This window comes from Vulpes vulpes, chromosome 2 (genome assembly GCF_048418805.1).
Source record: "Vulpes vulpes isolate BD-2025 chromosome 2, VulVul3, whole genome shotgun sequence".
In the NCBI taxonomy this organism is placed as follows: Eukaryota; Metazoa; Chordata; class Mammalia; order Carnivora; family Canidae; genus Vulpes; species Vulpes vulpes.
In genome coordinates, this window is record NC_132781.1 from 5,973,214 (window position 1) to 5,990,371 (window position 17,158).

The 17,158-nt window shown below is 41.6% G+C and overlaps 2 protein-coding genes across 3 annotated transcripts in view; one reads left to right on the plus strand and one right to left on the minus strand.

Moving 5' to 3' along the window:
* Nucleotides 1-3,579, minus strand: part of NUP85 (nucleoporin 85) — a 44,840-nt gene extending 41,261 nt beyond the window's left edge. The window contains exon 1 of one of the 2 annotated variants that reach the window (XM_025999718.2): nt 2,986-3,579. The gene's annotated coding sequence lies outside the window, so the exon portion shown is untranslated. The remainder of the gene's footprint in view (nt 1-2,985) is intronic. The other variant, XM_072746660.1, reaches the window with a different exon arrangement.
* Nucleotides 3,580-3,630: 51 nt separating this feature from the next.
* On the plus strand, nt 3,631-16,783 carry SUMO2 (small ubiquitin like modifier 2). Its single transcript, XM_025999722.2, has 4 exons — nt 3,631-3,907; nt 5,548-5,679; nt 12,575-12,646; nt 16,123-16,783. The coding sequence occupies exons 1-4, from the start codon at nt 3,887-3,889 to the stop codon at nt 16,183-16,185; spliced, it is 288 nt and encodes a 95-aa protein (XP_025855507.2). The 5' UTR covers nt 3,631-3,886; the 3' UTR covers nt 16,186-16,783.
* The last annotated feature ends 375 nt before the right edge of the window (nt 16,784-17,158 follow it).

The following is a 17,158-nucleotide window of genomic DNA, read 5'->3' on the forward strand; positions in this document are numbered from 1 at the left end:
TCGATCCTGGGTCTCCAGGATCATGCCCTGGGCTGCAGGCGGCGCTAAACCGCTAAGCCACCCAGGGATCCCCAAAGATTTTACTTATTTATTCATAAGAGACACACACAGAAAGAGGCAGAGACAGGCAGAGAGAGAAGCAGGCTCCATGCAGGGAGCCTGATGTGGGACTCATCCAGGGTCTCCAGGATCACGCCCTGGGCCAAAGGTGGCGCTAAACTGCTGAGCCACCCAGGCTGCCCTTGCCCAACCTTTCTATGTCTCAGTTTCTTCATCTGTAAAATAGGGGCAATAATAGAGGTTTTGTGAGGGTCAAGGACTTAGCACTGAATCCCCAGGTAATAATCACTCAATGAACATCGACCATTGTTCTTTTCTGTATCTACTACCCCTTTTATTTTCTCACTCTAAAGCACTCTTTTCCAGAGCACAGCCTCTTTCCCACCTCTATAAAAATGATGGAGGGAGAAACTTTATGTTGGAAAGTTTCTATCTTCTCACATTTCCCCCTGCTGGAAATTGGAAAGAGATTCTCACTATACAACCTAGATTCCCTAGGTTCAGTTCACAGAATTCCACTCTGCCATTGGAATATATATTGCTCACACATTTGAATATGCTTAACTACTTTTTAATAGGATCTCCTCCTTTGCCTGGAGGTGATTTTGTAATTTAGCATAACTTTGGAGAGGAAGGATATTGTAAGACACACCTGTCACCCAAATACTAATGACTAAACAACCATTTGATTTTTGGAGGCCCTCCTATATTAATAAGGGTAAGTTCAACATGATATATTCCATTTTGATGGTTTTCCCATCTTATTAGGCTAGGAGGATATGTAATGGCAACAAAAGACATAGGTTCAGGAGAGCAAGGATACCATTTTTCTTTCTCTATGGTACCTGGCACAGCATGTTCATTCCCTGGCATACAGTAGAAGTTCAATCAACACTACTTCCCAGCTGTGTGGTATTGGGCAAGTTACTTAACTCCTTTGGCCTTCGGTAGCAAATAAATACTACACTTACTTGGAAGGGTTTGTGTAAGGAGAAAATGAGCTAATATTAATAAATCCCCACTCAGCGACTGCCGCCTGGCAGTTGGTTCTCTTCCCCTTTCACTTCTTGTGTATTTCCTACCCACCCCAACCTGATTATGTTATTTGAGTCAGGGACTTTGCCCAATGCTTAGCATAGGACCTTACACATAGTGATAGCTTCAGTTTACCCATTCATTGAATCTTTGAGTCCTACAGTGGACAAAAGCTTAGAGTTGATGGAGAGCAGGCACATTCAGGAACCCCAAGTAATTGAATATGACTGAAGCAGAGACTTCCAGGAGGAAATGATGAGAAAGTGCTAGAATGGTTAGCCTGGATTAGCTCTCAAAGAGCTCTGTAGGTCTATTTAGAATTTTGGACTTTACCCTTTAAGGTAGAGGATTGCCACTGAACCTAGGAGTGGTAGAAACTTTTTCTTTTGTTTTTACTTTAGAAGGGTTTGTGGTTCTCAGACCAGGGTGCAGCAGAATCACCAGGGAAGCTTGTTAAAAACGGGGGATTCCAGAGCCACACTGCCCAAGAATATGCATTTATTTTATTTTAATTTTGAGGAATATGCATTTAAACTGGTATCCTAGGGGTGTCCATCTGGCTCAGTTGGTAGAGTATGCAACTCTTCATCTCAAGGAGTTGAATTCAAGCCCCATGTTGGGAGTAGAGGTTGCTTAAAACAAAACAAACAAAAAAATGGTACCCCAGATGATTCTGATCCACTCAAATATACAGGCACAAGAGAGACATACCTTACAAAAACACCAACAAAACAGAAGGCTATTGCAGTAGACTTGGGGTAAGCTGACTTGAATTCAGGCTTCCCCCAATCAATCTCCCTTTGTTGGCTTGTCTTACATCTAGGTTCTTAAGCCTCCTCTTCCCCATGAAGGATCATCTGGAAGCCCAGCAAATGCAGACTAGCCCAGAAACCAGAGGCTGAAGAGAAGTAGCTAGATTTAGTAGGCATTTAGAAGGTGGAAGAGACAAGACTTGGGCAGCCCGGGTGGCTCAGCAGTTTAGCGCCGCCTTCAGCCCAGGGCGTGATCCTGGAGACCTGGGATCGAGTCCCGCGATGGGCTCTGTGCATGGAGCCTGCTTTTCCCTCTGCCTGTGTCTCTGCCTCTCTCTCTCTCTCTCTGTCTCTCATGAATAAATAACATATTTTAAAAAAGAAGAGACAAGACTCAGAGATCCATTCCATGTGGAGGGGCAAGGATGAAGAATAGGGAGTCAGGATGTCCCCTGGCTCTCTGGCTTGGAGGAGCAACAGTTGTAATGGTGTGCCATTGGGTGAACCAAGAACTCAAAGGAGAAGGGCATGTCCCGGAGGGTGAAGTGAGGAATTCTGGTTGGGATATGCTGAGTTTGAGGTGCCTCTGGGACATCCAAGTGGAGGTGTTCACAGGTCAGTTGGATTTGTGGGTTGGAAGCTCCCGCAAGATCTAGTTTATAAATACATATTTGAGAATCATTATCTAATAGGTGTAGAACATGGGTAAAATCCTCCCAAGAGAGGATAAGAGAAAAGGATCTAAAGCAAAATGCAAGGAATATTTAAGGGAAAGACAGAGGAGGAAAAGAATTGCAGAGGGATCAAGGACACGCCCAAGTCAACAGCCCAAAGTCACAGGGAGGAAGAGGAGAAGACGGGGAAGTACAATGGATTCAGCCCAGAAATCTGTGGTGACCTTGCAGAGAGCAGTTTTAGTGGAGCTCCGGGGACAGCACCAGATTGCAGTGGATTGAGGAGTGAGTGGGAGGTGAGGGAGTGGAGGCAGCTGGCATGGACAGTCTTTCAAGATGTTTGGCCAAGAATGGAGCGAGATATGGTGGTAACTTAAGAAGGAAATAGAATCGAGAGAGAGTCTTTTTCTCTGCTAAGGAGGAATCAAAGAAAGTGTAGGGACGGAGGAAATAATAAAACCTACCTAGAGGAGCGGGAGGAATCCACTGCACCGAAGTCAGGATTGTTCCTAAGACAGGAGGGACCTACTTCTATTTTTTCAACCCGACCGATTGGTTTGGAGCTCGACATTGGGTGGTTCTCTCTGACGGATCCTGTTTCCTCTTGGAGGTTGGGAGCCAGGCCATGAGTAAGGAGTTTGTAGGATGAACATTTTTTCCTCAGCTAGCAAAGTACGGGTTTACCAGCAAGACGCAAGTAGGGACCGCACTGAGGCAAGAGCCGGGTGGGAAGCGGGTTGAGGCTGAAGCTTTAAAATTCCAAGGATGAGAGGCTGAGTGAGTGTGATGTTCCTCCAACCGTGTGGAAAGCTGCATTTGGGCCACCAAACAAGAGGGGTTTTTCCCAGAACCTCATGCAGGGGCCTTGACTGAGGCCCCCCCCTTCCTCCCCTAATCAATCTGCCTTCCCCGGCCGGAGTCTCACGTCTAGGCCTCAAGCCTCCTCGTCCCCACCTAGGACCAGCTGGAAGCCATTTTGATTAAGCTCCACCACAGAAGGAGGACAATACAGCCCCGCCCAGAGCCAGGCGCGCCCCCGCGGCGGGCCGGGTGCGCGTGTCCGCGCCTCTTCCCGCCGGCCTGGCGGGCGCCTGGCCCAGGCCGGGGCGGTGCGAGGCGGGGGGTGGGGGTGGTTATGTAAGCGTTGCGCGCTCCCGCGAGGCGGCAACCAATGGGAAGCCCCGGCGGCTCGTGCTCGCGCACGCAGGGTGGGGGGAGGGAGCGCACGACGTGCGCGCGCCCTCTCCCTCCTCCACCGCTGCCGCCTCCTTCTTCTGCCGCTCCTGGTGCTGCTTGTGTGCTCGTTCGGTGCGGACCTGGTACCTCTTTTGTGAAGCGGCAGCTGAGGAGACTCCGGCACTCGCCATGGCCGACGAAAAGCCCAAGGTGAGCTCGGCGCCGGCCTCCTCGGCTCGCCGCGCGGTCGGGGTCACGGCGCGGGCCGGGGTCCGGCCCGAGCCCGCCGCGGGCTCCCCGCGCCTTCCTGGGCCCCCCACGGGGCCGGCCGCGGCTCAGGCCCGGGCGCTCCGCGCCATTTTCCTCCCTCCCCTCTTCCTCCCTCCCGCGCCGGAGGAGGCCCCGCCGCCCTCCCCCGCCCCCGGCCGCCTCGGAGTGCGCGCCGGGCGCGAGTTGGGCGGGCGGATCGCGGACGCCCGCGGGCCCACCGGCCGCGAGCGGAGCTCCTCGGGCTCGGCCGGCCGGGCGCGCGTGCGGAGGGGCGTTAGGGCGCGCGGTGTCCCCACCCTCCGCGGACCCCGCGCGGGGCCGCGGCGGGTGTTGCCGCCTCCGCGGTGGCGGGGAGTTCCCTCCGCCCCGGGCTTCCCTCTCAGGGGTGGGGGCTGCGGGCATCTGGGGACCCCTGCCCCGGGCCGCGCTGGCCTGGCGAGGGCTCGGAGCGAATCAATGGGCTGCCGATGGGCTTCCCAGTGGGCCATCGTGAGGGGCCGGGGGCTCGGGGCTTCCTGGGGGGTATTTCCCACTTTCACAGCCTGGGGGTCCCCAGGGGGCTGGGCAGGGGCTTTCCCCTGGGTGTCAGATCACCCCTAACCTGAGGAGACCATGCGGTTTCGAGAAGTTGGAGGCAGAGGTGCGAGCCGAAAGACTTCGTAGGGCTGAACTTTTTAACGCGGGTTTTGAGGCACCGGGAGGCTCTTCCCGTGAGGACTAGGGCTCACACTTCTTCCTGGCACACGGGACTTAAGTGGGGTTTGTTCTGTGACACCCCCTCCCCCTTCCTTTCTGAAGTGACTTGCGGGGGCTACAGCATTCCATCCACCCTTGATTTTGGTGAACTGCAGGTTGGGTGGAAATCTACAGAGAAGACTTGGAAGAAAACTGCATTTGACCCATGACAACAAAGGGGAGGGGAGAATAAGAGCTCTTAACTGAAAATAAACAAAAGTGAGGCTGCTAATACAGGCGAACATGAATAGTGGTTCTAAGTTACTACGGCTGCTTCAGAGAGAATCGAAGGTTATTCCTCAATGTGTTCTGTGTGTGTGTGTGTGTGGTTTTTTTTTTTTTTTTTAACGTAGTTGAGATTTAAGTTCTTGAGCTGAGTTTGGTAACTTTTTAACAAAATAGTTGTAATGAGTTTTCAATGGCAGGTTCTACGTTTTTTATCTTTGCATTCTGTACTTAAAGCGCTTTATAAAGAGAAAGGATGCTTATTTTTAATCTTTTTAGGGGAAATGACATTTTGAGGGATAAAATATGCCATTTTAGAAAATTGGGATGCATGAGTGCCTTTAAGTGAATTGAGTGGGACCCATCTTTAAAAAATCGATGGTTATCGCTGATGGAATAGCATGTAGGCTCCTTTTCGGTTTCTGTGACAGCTATTTAATATTGTTGCTCCAGGATTTTCATCTTTCAGATTGATTTCAGCGGCTGAAAACAGTTGTATACTCTTTTATCATACAGAATGAGAAACCTGTTGATTTCTGAAGCAAGTTGGGCTGCTGCTACTTAAAAAGGTGTTTGTTTTTCACATTTTCCAAATTATACTTTTATTTTTCTTTCAACAGGAAGGAGTGAAGACTGAGAACAACGATCATATTAATTTGAAGGTGGCGGGGCAGGATGGTTCTGTGGTGCAGTTTAAGATTAAGAGGCATACACCACTTAGTAAACTAATGAAAGCCTATTGTGAACGACAGGTGAGGAACTGACATATGCACTTCCAATAAAATTCATGAAAAATAAAACTTTATTTTTTTGAGGATAGAAACTAAGCAGGCATATTGATTATCTTTGGTTGAATGAACACACCTACTTGACATTTCAATTCTAGCATGCACTTGGTATGTTAATGCTTCATGAAAACCTTTAGGGTGGTTTGGTTAATACTCTGTAAGATTCTAGTCCTATGCCAGAATACATCAAATTATAGTCACAACATGCAATTTGTTCCTGAGGGGATGTGATTTTACTTTTATAAGAAAATAAGAATGAACCTGATGAAAATTTCTTGTCAGGCTTTTTTTTTTTTTCTCTCCTCCTTCATCCCTTCTTTAATCCATTTAAAATTTTTGTCATGTCAATGTCAAAAGAACTTATTTTCTGCATTTAAACCAATTTGGAAATAAAATTGTGAGTTTAACAACATTGCAATATTCCTGAAACTTGTAAAATTGCAAAATTTTCTCAACTAATGGTATAGGTCAAGAAATTTAACTTCCTGAGTCTAGCAAAAACACTCCTATGTTATAACAACATTTACATTTTACTCAGAAATTAGTAAATGGACAGCAAGAAGAGGAAGTAGAGGTGAATAGATAGATGCTGGGAGGTGAATGCAGAGTTTAAGACAAAGAGGCTTCCTTTTGTGAGATTGAGTCTGTAACAATACGGACGCAACTTTGAAGATGACTCTTGCAAGTATAACAAAAACTGATACCTAGATCAGTTAATTCAACAATAACCTAGCAGAAGCTTTTTTTTTTTTTTTTTAATTCAACCCTGAATATAAACATGAAAGTTGGGAAAGTCATTCTTTTGGACTAACAAGTTGTCTGCATTGCAAATTGTCCTAAAAGTAGGCTCAAAATAGAGACTATAGAAGTTGGGAGATTGAGCTGATAGTTGGAATTTCTCCATGAGCTCTAAGGGTGTTTGGAAGAAACAGAGATAAATTTATTTTTGAGATTAAGGGTTTATTTTATGCCTAATTTACTTAGAATAATGAGTTTAGGATTCTTATTTCCATATGTAAACTAATCTTACAATTCCTTAAAAGATACAATTTTCAGTGTACTCTTACTTGAAGAATTTTGGTGAAATCCCTTTAAACAACTGATAAATATATGTACTTCCTAGTTGTGCTAATAGCATCTTCCATATTTGAACACTAGTGCCCCTTCAGGTTACAGGGGAATTTTAAAAGGGAATCCTCTTGTAGAACTTTTACATAGCACACCTTTTATAAAGTAAAAACTCATGTTTAGATTTAATGGTTTTCAACAAAGTTCTCTGCATATCTTTCTCATTACTAAATTTTAGATTTTATTTTTTTTATTTTATTTTATTTTTTTTTTAATTTTTTATTTATTTATGATAGTCACAGAGAGAGAGAGAGAGGCAGAGACACAGGCGGAGGGAGAAGCAGGCTCCATGCACCGGGAGCCTGATGTGGGATTCGATCCCGGGTCTCCAGGATCGCGCCCTGGGCCAAAGGCAGGCGCCAAACCGCTGCGCCACCCAGGGATCCCTAAATTTTAGATTTTAAATGATCATATATTTTTTAAGATTTTTAAAAATTTATTTATGAGAGGCAGAGACAGAGGGAAAAGCAGGCTCCCTGTAGGGGATCTGGACCCCGGATCACGCCGTGGTCTGAAGGATCACGCCGTGGTCTGAAGGCAGCCTCTCAACTGCTGAGCCACCCAGGCACCCTGGTCATGTATTTTTTAAAAGGTCCTATTTTTCAAAACTTAATATGGAAATCAAATGTAGAACAAAATTTTTTAAAATATTACATTGAATACCCATGTGCTTACCACCTAGTTTAACCATTAACATTTTATTATACATATCTATTGATAACCTCTACTAATTCTAAGATGTTCATATATAAAACTTCTGTATTTCCTGTAGGGACCCCAAGGGAACTTTTTACTTACCTGATGTTTACCAGATGCCTACCATATGCATTACACTATGCCAGAAAAACCAAAGACATACATCTCATACTGCAGATTGTCCTTATAAGAGATTGTTCTATAAGATTGAGTTTAGTGGGTCAATCAAGAATTTGGGGGTTTTCCTAGTATGTTAAAATTTAGTGTATTACGTAAATAAAGTTTCTCTTTAATTTTTTCAGTTAAGTTGACTAAATTTGAGGCCACTCTTGATTTGGAATAGGGGAAAAAGAAGCATTGGTAATCCATAAAAAAAATAATTCTGCTGCATGTCACTTGGAATGCAAATATGATTTGAAGACCAGATTCAGGAAAAATTTGGAAAGATTAATTCCCATTTTCTTTTTAAATTGGGAATAACCTCAGAGTTCTGATTGAAGCAAGGTCCCTGTTTACTTTTCAATTGTTTGCTTCTCTCTAAGGAAAAGGGAGTTAAAGTGTTACCTAATTGGGCTGATCCTGCTTTTTAGGTGAGGGTATAGCTTTTCAGAAGTCAAAAACATTTATCCAGTCTAACTTGCATAGATAAAGGGTTTTGTTTTGTTTTGTTTTGTTTTTTGACATTAAGGATTCTTGACTAAGGATTTCCTATCAAGATTAATTGAATGATCATATTTACTTTCTAATGAACTCACTTGGTATTGGATCTTTGGAGGAGTTCCAGTAGATATATAATAGGCATCTCAAACAACATGCAAAAAAGATTCGATTCTACTAGAAATCTTTTTCTCTGGTGTCCTCACTCCATAAATAGTAGTATGTTACAGCTAGTTGGGAGGTCAGAACATTAGGATCATCCTTGATGATGCTTCAGAACTGTATAATCTATCAACAAAATCTGTTCTTAAACCAATGCTGTTTAAAACAGTAGCCATGGGATGCCTGGTTGGCTCAGCAGTTGAGCATCTGAGTTGAGGGTCTGACTTTGGCTCAGGGCATGATCCCCAGATCCAGGATTGGGTCCACATTGGGCTCCCTGTGAGAAGCCTGCTTCTCCCACTACCTGTGTCTCTGCCTCTCTCTCTTCGGTCTCTTGTGAATGAATAAATAAAATCTTTAAAAAAATGAAACAGTAGCCATATATGACTGTTTACCTCCTGAAACATGGCTAGTCCAAAGTAATACGTGCTATAAAGAGTACAATATATGCTAGATTTTGAAAATTCATAGTGGGAAAAGGGGCAGCCCAGGTGGCTTAGCGGTTTAGCGCTGTCCTTGGCCGAGGGTGTGATCCTGGATACCTGGGATCGAGTCCCACGTCCAGCTCCTTGCATGGAGCCTGCTTCTCCCTCTCCCTGTATCTCTGCGTCTCTCTCCCTGTGTCTTTTATGAATAAGTAAAATCTTTAAAAAAAAATTTAGTGGGAAAAGTAAAATGTCTCAATTTTTCAAACGTCATTTTTTAAGACAATAGGATTTTGAATATATTGATTTAAAACATTAAAATTTTACCTGCTTTTAAAAACACTTTTTTAAGGATTTTACTTACACATGAGAAACAGAAAAGCAGAGACACAGGCAGAGGGAAAAGCAAGCTCCCCATGGGGAGCCCAATGCCGGTCTTAATCCCAGGACCCCGGGATCAGGACCTGACCAGAAGGCAGATGCTCAGCCACTGAGCCATCCAGGTGTCCCTTTAACCTGTTTTTAATGTGGCAGTGAGAAAATACATGTGTGGCTCACATATTTCTTTTGGATAGTGCTAAGCCATCAATGATTTGATTCCATTCTTGCTGGGTTACTAACTTTAGAGACTTTTCTGATTAATTCAGAGTCCCTCTGCTCCCATCACTCAGTCCTCTCACTTTTTTTTTTGTATTGCTCACTATCTCCACGAGCATAGGGCCTATTTCTGTAGAGCATAGACCAGTATGTGACATACATAGGATGTTTCAGTAAATGCTTATAAAGTGATAGAGAACATTCAAACTGCCTTCAGAGGTTGGTTTGTAAGGTTTCTATTCGTGTGTAGAATTGAGTTTACCCACTTTGTCAGCCATATAGCTTTTGACTGAAGGCATATGATTCCATTATAGTGTACATTTACTATAACATTATTTCATGGAATGTTAGGTGGCTTCAGAGAGCACAGATTGATTCATTGGTTTAGTCCACTTCATTTTTGTGAAATGAAGAAATGGGGATCCAAAGAGCAAACCTCGCACAGCTCTTTTGTGGCACAGCTAAAGCTAAAGTTTAGAGATTTACTCAGAAGTGGAACCTAATACTGGTTTAATGTAGATTCATTGTTTGAATTTACATGATTTATGGAATCTGAGAGGCAAGTTTGCTGAATTTTAGACTTTTGATCTGTAGCAAAAGAAATGCTTTTATTGACAAGGAAAAGCCTGTAAACAGGTAGTAATCAAAGAATAAGATACTTGTTTTTGGTCCTGTGTTTTTTTCCCCTTTTGAATGACCATGCCATTGACCTTAGGACCTTACTAGGGGGCATAGTAGAGAAAGAGCCCAGCCTATGGCTTAGTATTTTGTTAAAGCAAAGAGTCTTAATGGAGTGTTAGTAAATATATAATTAGTAGCTAATGGCTTGGCATTTAATTCTCAGTTGCTTTGCATAATCACAAATTTGGATGTCATGAGGAATGGATTGAGATTGTGGATGTCCCCTATCTGGTCTGAGAATTGCTTGTATTCCTCAAGACAAGGCTAGTCTGAAAGTGGTGTGTGTCACAGACGAGAGTTTTATTTATTTTATTTTATTTTTTTTCAGACGAGAGTTTTAAAGGGACGTAATATGATCTTCATGTTAGAGATAGTTTTTTTTTTTTTTTTTAATTTTTATTTATTTATTATAGTCCCAGAGAGAGAGAGAGAGGCAGAGACATAGGCAGAGGGAGAGAAGCAGGCTCCATGCACCAGGAGCCTGATATGGGATTCGATCCCGGGTCTCCAGGATCGCGCCCTGGGCCAAAGGCAGGCGCCAAACCGCTGTGCCACCCAGGGATCCCTAGAGATAGTTTTAAAGACAGACTTAATGAATCCTTGTTAAATAATGGAATACAGGTGTCATAGAACTGTTTATTGAGCACATTTTCAATATTCTAGTCCTAGAAACTGAGTTTAATTTTAAGTTTAAGCAGGGATTTGTGTAACAATAATTATAGTTTGTGATTGGTACAGGAGTGATTTTTTTTGGTAGGATGCTTCCTAAAATGCTGTTTTTCCAGTTAATATATTCACAGCATGTCTCCAAAGATATTTTATTTTCCTATCTTGTCTTCATTTGGCTGCAGTTAACAGCTTTGCTGCATTGCTCCTTTCCCTTTCTCCCCACCCCTGCGTCAGGTAGGTAATGATTAGTAAAACTTTGGAATCTGGCTTTTTAAAAACATATTAAAAGATTTTATTTGGGGTGATAGAGCACAGAGGGAGAGGGAGAAGCAGACTTCACTGAGCAGAGAGCTCAATGTGGGGCTGGACCCCAAGACCCTGAGATCATGATGGATGAGGCAGACACTTGACTGACGGAGCCACCTAGGTGCCCCTGGAATCTGTTTTGCAGAAGGGGCATGATTAGGCTCATTTATCTCCTTAAATGCATATAAAAATTTCTAGAGGCTAAACTCCATAATGTAATTTTAAAATTACCTTTTTTGTAATAAAGCTCCTCAACTTAGTAGCTTTAGATTTATTTTTTTTAAATGAAACATAAGTTAGATACTGCTTTTCATGTATTTTATTCCATTAGTGACATCCATGAGTGCCAACTGTGTGCAAGGATTGCAGTATAACCAAGACAGTCTTAGTTTCCTGTCCCTCCTGGAACCTACCTTTTTAGTGAGAGGTTGACATATAATCATTGCTCATCAGGGTACATACTAAGAAGAAATATAAATAAAAAAGCAGGTGGTTCTTTTGAGGTATTCCACAGTTTCAAGCTTATGCACTTATGAGGGGGTTTTAGGACGGTTATGGTGGAAATGTTGACTGCCTGGGGGAAAAAAAGGGAAATGTTGACTGCCCAAGAGTAAGAACTTGTTGAATTCCTGTGGTGTGCCTAGCATTTTGCTGGGTTGAGACATAGGTTATTCTTGCTTGGTGATAGGAATTGTTTGAGTATAAATGAAGGTTAAGTAGCTTTAAGGTAAAATTTATTATTTTTTTAAGGATTTTATTTACTCATGAGAGACGCAGAGGCAGAGAGAGAAGCAGGCTCCATGCAGGGAGCCCGATGTGGGACTCTGGACTCCAGGATCACGCCCTGGGCTGAATGCAGATGCTTAACTGCTGAGCCACCCAGGTGTCCCAAGGCAAAATTTTTAATCATTATGTTTATTTAGGTGACTTCAGTTTGCATTATTAAGGGCGGGGTTTTTTTTTTCCCCCCTTTTGGAGAGTTCTTAATATGCATGGAAGAATACTGTGCATATCTGTTACTTTAAATTTCAGTGTCTTTCTAACTCCTTTAAAGGCAGTTTGACTCTAGGTATGGTCTGTTTATGCTTGGAGTAGCTGTGGTTTCAAAGCAATACAGCTGTTTTAAAAACTTTTTTTTAAAAGATTTGAGAGAGAGTGTGAGTTAGGGAGGGGGCAAAGGGAGAGGGAGAGAATCCTAAGCAGGCTCCATGCCCAGCACAGAACCTGACATAGGGCTTGATTTCAGGACCCTGAAATCATGACTTGAGCCAAAATCAAGAGTTGGCCGCTTAACCAGCTGAGCCACCTGGACAGCTGTAAAAAATACTTTTTTTTTTAATAAAAGATTTTTCCAAAGAAGATCAAACCTAGATTGAAGAAAGTGAAAATCATCCTAAATCTTTTTATCCACATAGCAATGTTAACAAGTTGATGATCGTTTATTTAGATTTCTCTTAACATATTTGTGGCTAAACATGCATATAATTTTTGTTCTTACTGTTTCACTGCATTCTTACTGCTTTTAAACTCTCTTGTAGGGTTTGTCAATGAGGCAGATCAGATTCCGATTTGATGGGCAGCCAATCAATGAAACAGACACACCTGCACAGGTAAAAATCTCTATATGCTAACTAGAAGAGTCAGTGTTTTTTTTAATTTGTTCAACAGCCTTGTTTATTGATTTGTGGACTTTCAGACATTGGAATATAGTTTTTTGTTTTTATCAGAGTTCAGAACTCAAAATGAGTTAGTATTTCTTCAGGAAATGTCAAACAATTTTAAATATCCAGTTATCATTTTGTGAATCTGACAGGTCACTTGGTTAATTTAATCAATTCTTATTGCCAGCATTATTTGGGGAAAATAATTGAGAATGCTGTTTTTGTCGCCGCAGCTCCTGATCATAACTCCAGGTTCCCCCACAGGTGATCGGCTGACTGTTGATCCTCACCAATTTGATTTCCCATGCTGAATTCTCTTACCTGTCTTTGTGAACCAAAGGAATCTTGGGGCTCTGATGGGAAGTCTCTTGATTATTTAGCTTGATTAGTAGGGTTCTTGATAATAAGTGGCTTTTCGTTGTTTTTTTTTTTTTTAAGATTTTATTTATTTATTCATGAGAGACACAGGCAGGGGGAAGAGAAGCAGGCTCCATGCAGGAGCCCAACGTGGGACTCGATTCCGGAACTCTGGGATCACGTCCTGAGCCGAAGGCAGACACTCAACCACTGAGGCACCCAGGCATCCCATAAGTGGCTTCTTAAAGTCTTCTGCCAAAGATGATGCTGATCCCTTAACCTCTTTACACATCACTTTAGTTCTGTCACTTTGTGAGGGATCAGCTGGACAGTCTTCTATGGCAGAAGCTCTTTGTTTCTTTTTACCCTCTCAGGTTGCACTTAAGACTTCTAGTTGGGGGAAAAATATTTTGATAGAAATGTCAATTGTAGCCCTTCTACTTTTGAATTTGTTTTTTTTTTTCAGTCCGTAAAAACTAGAAAGTGATAAATATGATGAGTAAAGCAGCCCATTCTGTTTGGGGTTTTGTTGATAATCTCAAAAATTTGAAATATCTGAGTTGTACTTCAGGAAAGAATATTTTGAAGTAATTTGTGGTGAGTCTCTAAGAAGCAGTTATCGTAGGTAGCCACAAGGAGGAGCTGAATTCTCTTGGTGAAAAACTCCTGTCCTTTGAAGGCACTTCAAGTTTCACTATAAAATGTAACATCCCGGGGGTTTTATTTTAGTAGATAGGCTGAAGACATGTTTTGATGGTTTAAAAAAGAATAAAAACGTATTATGCTAAACTTGGATGTTTAGAATGTATTTTCTGTCTTTTGATACTCTCACCCACCACCAAAACCAGGTTCTTCTTGTCTCTACAAAGCTGGCTGCAAATACTAAACTATAGGTTTTTCAGAACTGCATTATAAAATCTTCATATTGAATGTGGAATTGAACTCCTTTTAGCATTTGAAATTGAATTCACTGTAGAATGAAATTGATTCGTTTTAGAATTCTTCTCACAGTATTTATTAAATAGCAGAATTACGATAAATTAGAACATCTTAATGACCACTTTTAATAGTAATATAATTATGTGCCCACCATTCCGTTAAATACTCTCTTCAACTCATTTAATTCTCATAACTGAATGCTATTTCATTTTACAAAAGAGGGAATTGAGACTTAGTCATTAACATTTTAATGCCACAGTCCTACTTTTAGTGTATTTGAACTTTGTTAGAAATGATTCCCTTTCTTGTCTTTAGGTATCCAGGGTTCTTGTTTCTTTTTTCCCCCCCACAAATTACCAGTTTTGGAACATTTTTTCGAGACTAATTACCAGCATAACAAACTGTTACAAAGGTTATTTATTTGACAGTGCTGCTGTATATACCAAGATCTTTCTACTCTGGTAGAAAGAATGGTTGTTTTTTGTATACTGTGTAGGGAGTGAGCCTTACAAACTTAGTTTGTGAATAGCAGTTTAAAATTGAAAGTAGGGGGCGCCTGGGTGGCTCAGCAGTTGAGCATCTGCCTTCAGCCCAGGGCGTGATCCTGGGGTTGCAGGATCAAGTCCCACATCGGGCTCCCTGCATGGAGCCTGCTTCTCCCTCTGCCTGTGTCTCTGCCTCTCTCTCTCCTTGTCTCTCATGAATAATTAAATAAAATCTTTAAAAATAATAATAATAAATAAAAATAAAATCGAAAGTAGTTTTTAGGAGGTCTTTCCTTGCACATACCCCTTCCCTTCCCTTACTGCACAGAGCTAACTGCTGTGCTTTGTGCCCATGCCAGGATGCATTCATGCTATGTGTGTGCACGCACACACTTTTAAAAACACAAACATAGTCATACTATAACCACTTTTGCTGTCTAAGTGGGGTGTTTTGTTTTTAGGGGTGTTTTAGATTTTATTTATTTAGAGAGTATGAGGGAAGGGAAGAGGAGGAGAGCAAGGAGAGAGCATCCTAAGCAGATTCTGTGCTGAGCTGGGACCCTGACTCTGGGCTGGAGATTGTGACCTGAGCCAAGATCAAGTCAAATGCCCAATTAACTGAGCCACCCAGGTGCCCCACTACCTAGTTTTGTTTTTAGCCTAATATATCTTAGGGATGGTTCCGTTTCCACACATATAAATGTGTGTGGTATTTCCTATAAGAGTGTACCACATTTCTTTGAGTTTTTATTATTTAGGTTATTTCCAGTCTTTTGCTCATCTAAACAACACTGCAGTCAATCCTTTACACATATCATTCTTATTCCCATTTACTTACTTATTCCGTTTTTATTTTATATCATTTATTTTTGTCATGGTATATTTTATCATTTAATATTTTTGTTTTCAATAATTAAAAGTGAGGTGATGTAACTCACTTACATATTCAGGTTTTTCACTTAAAAACTAAGTTTTTTATGGATGCCTGGGTGGCTCTGTGGTTAAACGTCTGCCTTCCGGCTCAGGGTGTGATCCTGGAGTCCCGGGATCAAGTCCCACTTTGGGCTTCCTGCATGGAACCTGCTTATCCTTCTGTGTCTCTGCCTCTGTGTCTCTCATGAATAAATAAACAAAAATCTTGAAAAGAAAAAAAGAAAAAGAAAAACTAAGTTTGTTTATAGTCCTTATATAAGTAAGACCAAGTGAAAAGTTAATTTAAACCTAAGACTGGGAAAAAATAAATAAATAAATAGATAAATAAATAAATAAATAAATAAATAAATAAATAAATAAACCTAAGACTGGGGCAGCTCGGGTGGCTGGGCAGTTTAGTGCTGCCTTTGGCCTAGTGCCTGATCCTGGTGACCTGGGATCAGGTCCTGCATCGGGCTCCCTGCATGGAGCCTGCTTCTCTCTCTCTCTGTCTTTCACGAATGAATAAATAAATAAAACCTTTTAAAAATAAAAATTAAATTAAATAAACCTAAGACTGATGCTACATTAAGCTATAGGATGTCTGCAACAACGAACACTGGAATTGGGTGGAACTTGTGCAGTTTCAGGGTACTTAAAGTCCAAGAGTTACAAATCTTCAGAGCTGATAATCAGTGTCCTTCCATTTGTTTTTCTTCTCTTGTATGCTAGTTGGAAATGGAGGATGAAGATACAATTGATGTGTTCCAGCAGCAGACAGGAGGTGTCTACTAAAAAGGGAACCTGCTACTTTACTCCAGAACTCTGTTCCTCCAGACCAAGAAGACATTCTCAAATAGAAAGCCGTAATTTGGTTCCACCACATCCTGACTACTACAGTATAGTTTTCTCTATTCTTTCATTTTCCCCTTCCCCATTCCTTTATTGTACATAAAGTAACTGTGTATGTGCACAAGCATATTGCATTTTTTTTTTTTAACTAAATGGCCAATGGTATGTTTTGATCGACATCAAATGGAGATGGGATGGGGGAAAATACTGCTTCTGTGAAAATACCCCCTCTCTCCATTAGTGGCATGCTCAGTCAGCTCTTATCTTTATATTCCAGTAAGTTATTTTGCTCTCACTGTTTAACAAAAAAAAAAAGAACAACATAAAAATCCTTGCATACCTTGTTCGATTGGAGAATTTTAATGTTTTTCATTTATCATTGTAAAACCAAGGACAATTTTATAACTTTTTTGTACGTAGCTGTTACATGTAGGGCAATCTGTCTTTAAGTAGGGATAAATTACTCTAAAAGAAATGAATCCTAGATAGTTTTCCCTTCAAGTCAAGCGTCTTGTTGTTTAAATAAACTTCTTGTTTAAAATGAGCTGTTTTCTTTATTCTGAAGAATATTGAGAAAGTTGAAGCTTAGGAAAAAACCATGAATTGAGTAGGCCTGTTAGAAGTAACATTTCAAGGAAGAAGTAAAGCTACACTGCATTCCTGACTGATGCAAAACAAAGAATAACAAAGTTTATAAATGACTAGCAACTAATGTTTCAGCCTCTTTGTTTAAAAAGCTTAGGCAGTTCAAGATAATGCAACCTTACTAGCAAAAAAAAAAAAAAAAAAAAAATTGGGTCATAATGTTGTGGATTTATTCCCAAATAATTTCTGTAACCAGTACCTGGCAGGTTGGATTACTACATGCAGCTAGGAGAAAGTTCTGAGTTTGCTAACTGCTGATAAGTCACTTAAC

Bases quoted from the DNA above. Each gene is read 5' to 3' on its own strand.
- SUMO2 (XM_025999722.2), top strand. From the start codon at position 3,887: ATGGCCGACGAAAAGCCCAAG. The intron at 3,908-5,547 runs GTGAGCTCGGCG...TTCTTTCAACAG, and splicing joins TGGCCGACGAAAAGCCCAAG to GAAGGAGTGAAGACTGAGAA. The intron at 12,647-16,122 runs GTAAAAATCTCT...CTTGTATGCTAG, and splicing joins AAACAGACACACCTGCACAG to TTGGAAATGGAGGATGAAGA.